The 12,389-nt window shown below is 41.2% G+C and overlaps 1 protein-coding gene across 2 annotated transcripts in view; it reads left to right on the top strand.

Moving 5' to 3' along the window:
- Nucleotides 1-5,477: 5,477 nt before the first annotated feature.
- The window catches only part of LOC108709239 (MORC family CW-type zinc finger protein 3), a 56,204-nt gene continuing 49,292 nt past the window's right edge, over nucleotides 5,478-12,389 (top strand). Inside the window, exons 1-4 of one of the 2 annotated variants that reach the window (XM_018248902.2) lie at nucleotides 5,478-5,602; nucleotides 8,278-8,350; nucleotides 9,400-9,532; nucleotides 11,347-11,561. In XM_018248902.2, coding sequence (XP_018104391.1) covers nucleotides 5,564-5,602; nucleotides 8,278-8,350; nucleotides 9,400-9,532; nucleotides 11,347-11,561 — 460 coding nt within the window. In that variant the 5' untranslated portion in view covers nucleotides 5,478-5,563. The remainder of the gene's footprint in view (nucleotides 5,603-8,277; nucleotides 8,351-9,399; nucleotides 9,533-11,346; nucleotides 11,562-12,389) is intronic. The other variant, XM_041583428.1, reaches the window with a different exon arrangement.

Consider the following 12,389-nt stretch of genomic DNA (forward strand, 5'->3'; position numbering starts at 1 on the left):
AAAAAAAAGTAAAAAAGACACATTTTAATCCTGAACCTCTGACACCCTTTCACCCAGTCCTTTTAAATCCTTGTCCTGAAGTGAGATTTATTCCAGATTGCATTTAAGTTTATTAAAAGCCTTGTCAACTGGAATTTCTATTGTTGGAGTTATACTTTTTCCTATTTCCGTATTTGTATACTCTCCATTCATATTATCCTCCGTTTTTTGTTTCTATTTTTTCCCTACTTTTGCTCTTTTTGTTTGTTTGTTTGTTTTTTTCTCTAGGCAAAGACCATTGCAAGAACTAAATATGAATACTAATCAGAGGAATAAAGCAGTATATAAGTGGGTAAGTCAGGAAAAGATTTAATTATAGCAGTGGATGAAATACTAATCTTTTACATGAGAGTAACTGATTCATGCTTCATCACAGATCAAATAAATGACTCATTAAAATTCAATGTTACTGTTAAATAAGGAGAGACACAGCTAGACTGTTTTATAATAGTGAAATGGTATCGATTAGCAATGAATAGTCCTCCGTGTCAAATAATCAAATAGTAGACTGTAAGGGCAGAGACACGTGAAGATTCAGGGAGATTTAGTCGCCCGGCAACAAATCGCCTCTTCTTCGGGCGACTAATATCCCTGAACTGGCTTCCCGCCAGCTAGAATCTCTATCACCGGTGGGATGGCACTTGGAGCGCTTAGTTTTCCGAAGTCGCCCCAAAGTTGTCTCACGAGGAAACTTCAGGCTACTTTGGAAAACAAAATGCTCCAAGTGCCATCCCACCGGTGATTTAGATTCTAGCAGGCGGGAAGGCTTTTCGGGTAGATTAGTCACCCGAAAAAGAGGCAATTTGTCGCCGTGCGACTAAATCTACCCCAATTCTTCTCTTGTCTTTGCCCTAAGAGAATTTTCCTTTAGAAATTGTAATTAGAGCTGCATTAGAAGACAAAATAGTAGGCCAACTCAGTGTTCCCCACAAAAGGCACAGTGATGTGCAGGCTGACCCAAAGCTCCTGGGACTCATGGTTAAAGGTGGCCATACACGCACCAATACGAGCCAATCGATATTGGCAGAAGGCTTAGATATCGTCCGGCTAGTTCATTGGCCCAGGCGAAATTTTGAGTGGCCACTGTTTCTATTGTTTCTACCTGTATACAGGGCCGTATTTATATATAGGTCCACGAAGGCCTGTGCCCAGGGCGGCACGGTTTTGGTGGTGCCTATTTATTCTTTTTAAAATCCACCCTCCGCCACGGATTTCCATAGGAAATCTGGTGACGGAGCTGAGGGGGTGAGGGATAGGGGGGCCGAGGAACAATGCAAAAGTGACAACGCGCACGACGCATGACGTCAACATGCACGATGTGTGACGTCAGCACATTGGCATGTGACGTCAGCGTGTTGGCGTGTGACATCAGCGAGCACGACTTGAGCCGTGTTTAGATCCGATGCCTAGGGTGGCATCGGACCTAAATACAGCAGTACCTGTATATCGGATCATTCAGCTCTACACATGTGTTGAAACAAACTATATTTCTTGGAAACTTCTTTTCCAGGAAAGATTATAATTGTTATGTCTATGGTCACCTGTACCCGAGGGTTAGATGAGTTAGGGTTGACATGCACATAACGTTTGTGGGACATGGACGGTTGTGGGCTCCCAGTGCCCCACTTCCGTGAGCTGGCATGCCTCGCCCCATTCTGTGGCATCACAGAAGGGCAGGCCCGGGTATATATAGGGGCACACAGCGAGTAAGGGTCGGGTGCTGGTTCTTATGATCGGTCTGGAAGGAAAGCTACCTTTCCACAGGACAGCTGTCACTCCTTCACAGCAGCTATGGAGGTAAGGATATTGCACATAAGGCCTGACATAATTGAGAATTTTCCTCTATTAAAGTTCTCCTTTACACATGTTATTAGAGCTTATTGCAACCCTGTATGGCTGACTACTTGAGGGTAGTTTCAGGAGCTCTTCATCGCTCCTCCACCAGCTTAGGTGCCATACCTGGATGTACTGGGCCTATTTCAGAGTTTAGAGGGAAAGTTGTTTCCTTTTTCCAGGTGGAAGTGCTTCCCTGCCAGTTCTGTGGGTGTCGGGATTCCCTAGTCTCTTTGGAAGCGAGTAAATGTTGGTAGAGGGTCTGAAGCCTCCGTAAGGGCCTAAAGGGGAGAAAAGCCTTCAGGAGTAAAAAGCAAAGCTTGAGAATTGTCGGGCCACAGAAACCCAGTGAACAAAGGACCAAAAATTGAGTAGACACTCCAAAAATCCCAATGTGATAGGCCAAATAAAGTTTAAAAAAATTAATTTATAAAGTTCATATTTGCATAAAAGCTCAGTGTGTTTCATGCTGAACGCCACTTTATACCTTGCCTTGCAGCAAGAAAGCACCTTGGAGCACCACTGGACAATCTATTAGGCTGGGGGGGGTGACCCCTGGGTTTGATTATATATTAATGTGCTGTATGGTGAACTGCTGGACTTATTGTTTCATTCGTTATTTTACCAACGAAGTACTTCTTTTATTTTTCATAAAGATTCAGTTGGTAAGAAAAATCAGATGTCCAAAATCCTGTTAGTGCAGCTGAGTGGTATAGTTGAGCAACACTGTTCCCAAACATTAATGCAAAGGCCCAGCTGCAAGGGTGTTTCAGGTCCCTGTGTCACCCTGATGCTGCACCTTAAATTTTTTGCATCAGAGCCGGTCCAGAGGGGGTCGAAAAGCTAGTGCAGACAGCGAAATATCCAATTTAAAAATCCTTAAAGGAGAACTAAACCCTAAAATTTAATATTGAGCCATTGTGTTAATGGACAAATCGATTTATATCGCAGAAATTATGCGACAATTAACTGATACTACCACCTAATGTTATTAGAGCTTATTGCAACCCTGTATGGCTGACTACTTGAGGGTAGTTTCAGGAGCTCTTCATCGCTCCTCCACCAGCTTAGGTGCCATACCTGGATGTACTGGGCCTATTTCAGAGTTTAGAGGGAAAGTTGTTTCCTTTTTCCAGGTGGAAGTGCTTCCCTGCCAGTTCTGTGGGTGTCGGGATTCCCTAGTCTCTTTGGAAAGGAGTAAATGTTGGTAGAGGGTCTGAAGCAAATGGCCTCCGTAAGGGCCTAAAGGGGAGGAAAGCCTTCAGGAGTAAAAAGCAAAGCTTGAGAAGTGTCGGGCCACAGAAACCCAGTGAACAAAGGACCAAAAATTGAGTAGACACTCCAAAAATCCCAATGTGATAGGCCAAATAAAGTTTAAAAAAATTCATTTATAAAGTTCATATTTGCATAAAAGCTCAGTGTGTTTCACCCTTGATAAATTCTATGATGAGATCAATTGTGCATCACCACATATCAAATTTACTTTGAATGCTAATTCAGAATGTATTCCATTTTTGGACACTATGATACATCTAAGAGATGGGGTCCTCTGGTCGGATCTTTACGTGAAACCCACAGACAAAAACACCTTGCTACACTATGTATCTTTCCATCCACCCCATGTAAAGTGATCCTTACCCAAATCTCAGTACACACGGGTTAAACGTATTGTATCCGGCCAGGAGACCCTTCATGGGAGATTGGATGAGATGACCGTTAAATTTCAGGAGAGAGGGTACCCTTTGACATTACTGAGGGAACAGCGTTCCCTAGTGGAGAAGCAGATCGCAGACCAAACTTAACGAGAGTGGACGGTTAACTTTTGTTTCTAAATATAATCCGTTGAGCCCACATATTACAAAGATTATTCATAAGCATTGGGGGCTACTTAGAGATGGCATATCTGCCATACAGGAATTTCAGTCTCCACCTATGTTTGCTTACAAAAAGAACAAAACTGTGGGTTCCGCCTTAGTGAGGTCTGACATAAGAACCCCAAAAGAAACACAAGTGCTAAGACCCGTGAAAAATGGTACTTATCCCTGTCTGTCGTGCAATTGTTGCTCGAACTGTCAAAGAGGGGAATTTATTTACCACTCCCATAAAGGCACCCCAATCAAAATTAAAGGTTTTTTTACTTGTTCCTCTATATTTGTAATCTATGTAATAAAGTGTCCATGCGGGTTACAGTATGTAGGCCAAACTACCCGCATGGTTAAAGACTGTATACGTGAGCACAAGTCTGCAATTGGAACGGAAAAAACGGAACAAGCAGTAGCTTGTGATTTTGTAGGGGAGGGACATGGAGTCCACCAACTAAAATATCCAGTAGTGGACGGGGTCCCTAAACCACATCGGCGGGGTGATAGATTAAAAGCGTTACTTAAAAAGGAGGCAATGTGGATACGGCTATTAGGCACATTTACACCTGGGTGCTTGAATAGGGAGTATGAGCTGCATAAAATCTTTCGATAATGTATTTTTATTGCGAATTGTTTTTTATTGGTTTTATTTTTCAGAAGATGTGACAATTGGATTGATGTAATGCTCATGGAAACATTCAATGATGGAGTAGGAAGATTTGTTTCAAGAAGTGTACAATCCCTGATGTATTTTTGCAACATTGTGTGTTCTCATTGACTTGAGGAAGTTCAGCTGTTTCTTTGTTACCTAAGTAGTCAATAGATGACGCTGTAAAGATATGGTATATAAATGTGATCACTATGTGTATTCAGTAGCTTGAGGAAAGGCTGTTGTCGGCCTGAAACGTCACTGTATTCCTGTCCAACAAAAGCCCTTTTGCCAATGAAGGCTTTTTTAAGAAAAATTACTGAACATGTGGTGCTGTCTATCTGCAAAAACAGAGTTTTGTATTCGGGTGGAAGTGGCTGCATGAGTTGCAAAAGGTTTCCGTTGTTGAGTGCTGACTCCTATTACACTTTCCTAAAATGTAATATGGCTAAAAATGTCATATTTCATATAGTGAACTTATTGCACCAGCCTAAAGTTTCAGCTTGTTGACAGCAACAATGATCCAGGACTTCAAACTTGTCACAGGGGGTCACCATCTTGGAAAGTGTCTGTGACACTCACATGCTCAGTGGGCTCTGAGCAGCTGTTGAGAAGCTAAGCTTAGGGCTCGTCACTAATTATCCAGCAGAAAATGAGGTTGGTCTGTAATATAAACTGATGCTACAGGACTGATTATTAAATTCTAATGCTAATTGCACTGGTTTCTGTGCTGCCATGGAGTAATTATCTGTATTAATTACTAATCAGCCTTATATTGTGACATTTCTATTCTACATGTACTGTATATTGTGAGTGGGTCCCTAAGCTCAGTAAGTGACAGCAGCACAGAGCATGTGCAATGAATCAGCAGAAAAGAAGATGGGGAGCTACTGGGGCATCTTTGGAGACACAGATCTTTAGTGTAATCAGTACTCTACACTAGGAAAGTTAGTTCTTGGCTGGAGAAAGGGTTATATATACATTAAATGAGGGCATTTGGATGTTATATCTGTAAGCCTGGGGATGTCACATGGCACTAACAGCAGCTAGACAGGCACGCGGGATTTGTTTTATTAAAAACAGGAAGTGAGTTGTCTATAAAGGTTTGTGAGGCTCCACCCAGGATGGTAGTTTGGCTAATCTGAGCTTCTGTGAAGGTTTCTGAACATTACTCGAGAGGATGGCAGTGAATAAGAAAGGTGGGATTCGTCTGAGTGGGGTGAGTGGAAGGGGTTATGGAAGCCTAAAACAGGGAAGATCCAAACGAAAGGCTTTAAGGGGGATGTTACTTTAAGGAGGGATAAGAGCCAGAGCGCTCCTCGCATTTAATGAGAGTGGTGTCCCCCAATTTCTGCTTCTCCTATGGGTTCTATGGGTACTTGCACTGCTGTGGCACCAAACCTGTGTCTTAATAACTGCATGCATGGCAGGAAGTTCTGCAGCAGCTGTGCACAGGGCAAGGAAATGTGGTTACATCTCTAACTGCACTGCCAAATTTATCATTTACTTATGGTTTGTGGGGGTCGCAATTACCCTCTTTGTGCTCTCTCTCTCTGATATACAATATAATATACTGTACTTGATTGCTGAGTGAGTGTGTAGCCACTGCTGAACTACAGCTCCCAGCAGCTACTCTATCAGAATCAGAGGATGCTGGGAGTTGTAGTCAAATGAGTGACTAAATTATATTTACAATGGCTGATACAGGTCAAATACAGTTAATTGTGCTCCTGTGTCACTGGATAGAAAGTTCCCTGTCCCACAGTATTGTATAGCTACTGCTCCTCTTTCTAGTTTCATTTCAGCACTTTTGCGTGTGACTGATCATTGGTTCTGATTCACAGGAGAGGAGGGGCTGGCTCGTTAATTGGCGCCTCTCTTTGCTTTGTCTTCGAGGAAATGCTCAAACTGTCAGCTGCTGTGAGATGTGCTAAATACGGCAGCCGGATGCAACGCACAGTTTCTCTCTTTACGTTGTATAACTTTTTTTTTTATTATTCTTAACATATATGAACATTGCCCAGAACTACACTTTCCCAGGGGGAGAGAGATTATGTAAATAGAGAGAGAGAGAAAGAGATTTTAGATATAGAATAGAATGCCATTAAGAGTATATGTAGCATATGTAGAATGGCATTAAGAGTAGGAATCAGCGTGGCTTTTTCTCTACCTAACGGGGGTCTAGCGGGTTGGGTGGTGGGTCTAATTCTGCCAGGCCGTGCTGGCTGTTGTCCTTCATTAACTTTTGCTTTAACCACTACCTCTAGTGGTGTCAGACATTGGCGGGCTGGGTGTGTGAATATATAACATGTTGGCACAGTGAGTTGATCTAGGTTCAATTTTGACATGGCTGGATCTGGATTGGTGTGGGTTAACAAATTGTTGATCCGCACATCATTACTGTAGTATAATTGTTGGCCCAAATAATCAGATCAGCCTAAACTTGCCTAGTGCATGGGTAGCCAAATGTGCCAAAGATCAGCTTTTAATTATAAAATACACCCTACTTATGTGCTGAATGTTTTCCGGCAAGAAAATTGATCACATCTGTACTCCATTGTGTATCCCATTAACGTCAACAGGAACTGCAGGCGTCATGGGAGGAAAAGTGCTGTGTGTGCCATTGGCCTACGGATATGAGATGTCTCCCAGGAATTCTGTAATCCTATAGAGGCATAGGGCCAAATGCTGGAAATACATGGGTGTCAAAAAACACCTACAATTGCACCATTTGGCATTTCCCAAAAGCTTTCTGTACAGAACCACTTGTTTGCCAAGAGAACAAAACAAACAATAAACTCACAAAACTGAAGTAAAAGTTGTAACCCATGGGAAAGCTGCAACCCATTGGAATTTTGATTTCAATATTGGCTGCTGATTCTGCCTCTCTTCTTAATTGCCAGACCACTGACCTATAAAATTATGTCTGACCAGTGGCATTGAGATAATGATTGGGCAGGATGGTTGGTTAAGACCTCAGGCCATGTATATGGTCCACAGCTGCCTAAATTCAATGGCCATCCTGTATGATCTAGGTGACCCCAAGGTCAAAGCTTGGGATCAGTCTGTGGTGACATTGGTGGTTAAAGGGATACTGTCATGAAAGAAAAAATGTTTTTTTTCAAAACTATAACAGTACTGCTCCAGCAGATTTTTTATATTTAGTTTTGAAATCTGACATATTGTCAGTTTCCCAGGTGCCCCCAGTCATGTGCTCTGATAAACTTCAGTCACTCTTTACTGCTGTACTGCAAGTTGGAGTGATATCACCCCTCCCCCCCAGCAGCCTAACAACAGAACAATGGGAAGGTAACCAGATAACAGCTCCCTAACACAAGATAACAGCTGCCTGGTAGATCTAAGAACAGCACTCAATAGTAAAATCCAGGTCCCATTGAGACACATTCAGTTACTTTTCGTAGGAGAAACAACAGCCTGTCAGAAAACAGTTTAATCCTAAAGTGCGGACTCTCTCTGAAAGCACATGACCAGGCAAAATGACCTGAGATGCACCTACACACCAATATTACAACTAAAATAAATACACTTGCTGGTTCAGGAAAGACATTTTATATTGTAGAATGAATTATTTGCAGTGTAATTTAGAAATAAAAACTACATCGTAAAAATCATGACAGAATCTGTTTAAATTTGACAATGATACACTTGTTTGGCTTATGTGTGTGCACGGCTTGTTGCATTTGACCACTCAGAGCTAATTGCTGGTTTGTTGCTACAGGTTACTTTATTATTATGTATCCAGTTAAGTAAATTTGGCTGACATTTGGCTGACATCCTATGTGTTTCCTCTATGTGTGCTTTTTACTAAATACCAAATTATTCCGTGCTAATTACTCTGTATCTGACTGAATATCTGTTGATTGTGTCTTTCAGCTAAGCCCCAAATTCCTGCATACCAACTCCACAAGTCATACGTGGCCTTTCAGCGCATTCGCTGAACTTATTGGTAAGTGCAACTTCCTTCCTGTGCTAACATGGGCTGAATGTTATTTACTAGACCTGTGTATGTGCAGCACAACATACATATTGCATTAACAACACATTATAATGTATAAGCTGCTCTTTGTATGAATAAGGTATAAGGGAAAATCTTGGGAGCAATAGTTTTATTACAGGTATGGGTTATCTGGCTTGACAAAGGGGCGTGACCCCGAAATGTTGCTCACTACCGCAATAAACGTGCAAGGAGACCCTTGCTTACACTAAGCTGTGTGCCGTGGATACTTTGTACTTCAAACAGATTGTGAGGTTGCCGAACCTCTACCACAGAGCACCAGATATCTAATTGAATTGTGGTGTGCGAGAGCTGGATATATTTTATCTGGAAACCTGTTATCCAGAAAGTTCCAAATTATGGAAAGGATGTCTGCCATATACTCCATTTAATCCAAATAATCCAAATTTTTAAAAATGCGCTTTTTCTCGGTCATAATAAAACAATAGCTTGTACTTGATCCCAACTAAGATATAATTAATCTTTATTGGAAGCAAAATCATCCTATTGGATTTGTTTAATTTTTACATAATTTTCTATAGACATTAGGTATGAAGATTCAAATTACAGAAAGATCCTTTATCAATAACAACTCTAGTCCTGAAAATTCTGGATAACAGTTCCCATACCTGTATTATCATCTTTAATATAGCACTATATCAGTTTCTGCCCCAGTGGAGCTTACAATCTAATGTCCCTATCACATTCATACACAATATAGTTGGTTTTATCAGGAGCCATTTAACTTGCCTGTATGCTTTGGGGGTATGGGAGGAAATATTTCATGCAGAACACATGGAAACTCTTTGCAGGTAGTGCCCTGGCTGGAATCAAACCTCTAACACCAGTGCTACAAGGCAGCAATGTTAACTACTAAGCCAATGCAACAGGCATTACATTTGATTTTTCCTCCTATGATATTGTGATAATGTTACACTGTGCCATAATAAAGCTTTAATCCTAAATGTAAATTTTTTTTCCTTTGCTGCCTGTTTTTTCAGATAATGCTTCTGATCCCGATGTTAATGCCAAGCAAATATGGATTGACCAAACGGCCATTGAAAGCAATATGTGTCTGACATTTACAGATAATGGAAATGGCATGACTCAGGATAAGTTGTATAAGATGCTCAGGTTGGTTATTTTTTATTTAAAGGAGAAGGAAAGCTACCAAAGCAGTTTATTGCCAATAGATTGGCCAAAATAGAGCAAGCTATAACACTATATTTATTCTGCAGAGTGCTCTACCGTACCTGAGTAAACAGCTCTAGTAGCTGTCTCTGTTTGTTTAGGTTAGCAGCTGCCATATTAGCTTGGTGTGACATCACTTCCTGCCTGAGTCTTTCCGTGCTCACTCATAGCTCTGGGCTCAGATTACAGCAGGGAGGGGGAAAAGGGAGGGGGGGAGGAGCAAACTGAGCATGCTCAAGCCCTAGCCCTGGAGGTTTATGCTGAAAACAGGAAGTCTGATACAGAAGCCAATGTGTACACAATAGAATGAAAGAAATGCTGTGTTTCTTTTGATAGAGGACTCAGAGCAGCATTACTTTGAGGGTTTACTGGTGTATTTATATAGACCTTTCTTTTTTTTCCATTTGAATTTTTTTTTATTTTTTTTAATATGACAATATACTGCTGACATTTATCTTCATTATACAGCATTATTTACACCGCTTACTATATACCTTCTTATGCATACAATTACATTTATAACCCAATTTTTATTTTTTTTTTATATATAGACCTTTCTGATAAAGCTTACTTAATTTACACTTTCCTTCACCTTTAAGGGCAGAGTCTACAGCAGCCTCATGAGCAGTTCATGGCTCTAAGCCGCCCTCAGAGGCTCCGGTGCCACCGCTCTTACCTTAGTTTGCGTTTCAGTGGGCCCAGGGGAAACACATCGGTAGTGCGCTAATAGAGCCAGATTTCCTTTTAAAACATGGAAATTTGGCTCTTAAAGTTACCAGGAGCAGCTTTTTTCCTCTTATGGTAACTTGCAGGGCAATGCCATCTGAGGCCTCATGGCAGGAGCACCCTGGGCAGCCTGTATGATTACTATGGGCAGTGACCCCTATAGCAAAGAATTTGCGTAAGGACCTGGCTAATAAATACTAAATAAATATAATGACTTAGCTCTGCCAAACATTGGTTTTAATCATTACTGGCCTAACTTCTTTTCTGCATATAGTTTTATGCAGAGTAGCCCAGACAAGGAATGTAGGTTAATAGAGGGTTTGCTGTATCCATGTGTATGTGGCAGTAGGTGCAGATTCTATACAATAAACTGCAAAAATGACGCCCATTGACTCCAATGGTTTAAAAAAATTATCGCTCATAGAATTCAAGGCATTTTGGCATATTTTTGCTGTTTCGAGAATTTTTGGCAAAATGGGTCAGATTCACAAATCATACTGCCCTCACCTGCTGACAGCTACATTTTGTTTTCTATCACATTTAGTACCTGTCATGCTTTGCCCCATACAGAAGGGCAGTATTAGCGAACCCAATGTTCTCATAGCATTGTTTAGTACACGCATACCCCACATTTACTGACAGAAACTACTACTACTGTTAAGACACATGAGAGATTGAGAAAAGAAGAAGCGGCAATGATGTTAGATAATTAATCTGGCCATACACATATCAATGATATCATACAAAATCAAATTGTGTATTATTGGTATGTATATAATGTCTCACCACTTCCACCTATATCCGTGTATTATGAATATTGCTTTCATTGGAGAATTTCATCAGATATACCATGTTGACCAGTTTAAGGTGCATCTGCAGGTGCGGATGTGGGAGGGAAGGCAGACAAAATGATGGGGAGGAAGGCTTCAATAAAGTGTTCATATCTAATATATGATTTATGCAGGAGAACTTTGCTGAGACACTGAGATTATAAGTATTTTCTAATTCTCTTTGCAATCCTTTCCCTTCAGCTTTGGTTTCAGTGATAAAGTTGCAATAAAGGGCAATCTTCCCATCGGACTTTATGGAAATGGGTTTAAATCAGGATCCATGCGGCTGGGAAAAGACGCCATTGTGTTCACCAAAAATAAATTTGGCATGCATGTGGGCATGTTATCCCAGTCCTACTTGGAGAAAATCAACGCAGAGCATGTCCTGGTCCCGATCATATCATTCAATAACAAAAATATCCTTCCATGGCAATGTAAATTGATTTTCTAAGGTAAAACTTATCACATAAAGGGCCCAAATTTCATTCACTTAGAAAAAGTCACGGGTTATCATGTGAAAACTCATGGACAAGATTCAATCCAAGGAGAAAAAACTTTTCCTAATTTTTTTCTCATAGACTTCAATAGAGTTTTCACTTGATAAACGGTGAGATAAGTGTAATAGTAATGTGCGGGCCGGCCCGATACCCGAAGGACACGTGGGTCGGTTGGGTTCGGGCCGACCTCGCACCCCCATTTGCGGATGGACCCGCCTGCCACCTCACACTGCCGGCTTCCGACTTTCCATTTTATAGCCGCACACCTGCTTTTTTTTATAAGAAACCTGACTGTATGCAGTGAAATTCCCCCTACATTTACTGCTGTGGATAGGAATTATCATACGGTCCCTAACTGCTCTGCAGGGAAACAATCATACTTATGAACAGCAGGGAGAGCCCCTGCCTTACTTCCCAGCCAGGCAGAACTCAAGCAGCTTTGTTTGTTTCCCTGTAGAGCAGTCGGCGACTGTGTAGAGATTTGTATTGGATTTTATTTTTGCCTTTACATCCCCTTTACTGTTTCCAACCCCAGTTGCAGGGACAAAGAGCATGGAGCCAGATTTAAACAGATAAACCGGGGTTCTATTTGGAGGATTATTTTGCTGCAGCCACTGGTTCTGAAGAGTTGGAGAAAGTTTGTATTAAACAATACAAAAACTATAAAATCCAAATTAGATTACATGACAACACAGACCCAGTGCAGTCTTCATATTCTGATTATTAATCAGTCTTGCTGTATCGGCT

This window comes from Xenopus laevis, chromosome 2S (genome assembly GCF_017654675.1).
Source record: "Xenopus laevis strain J_2021 chromosome 2S, Xenopus_laevis_v10.1, whole genome shotgun sequence".
Classification (NCBI taxonomy): domain Eukaryota; kingdom Metazoa; phylum Chordata; class Amphibia; order Anura; family Pipidae; genus Xenopus; species Xenopus laevis.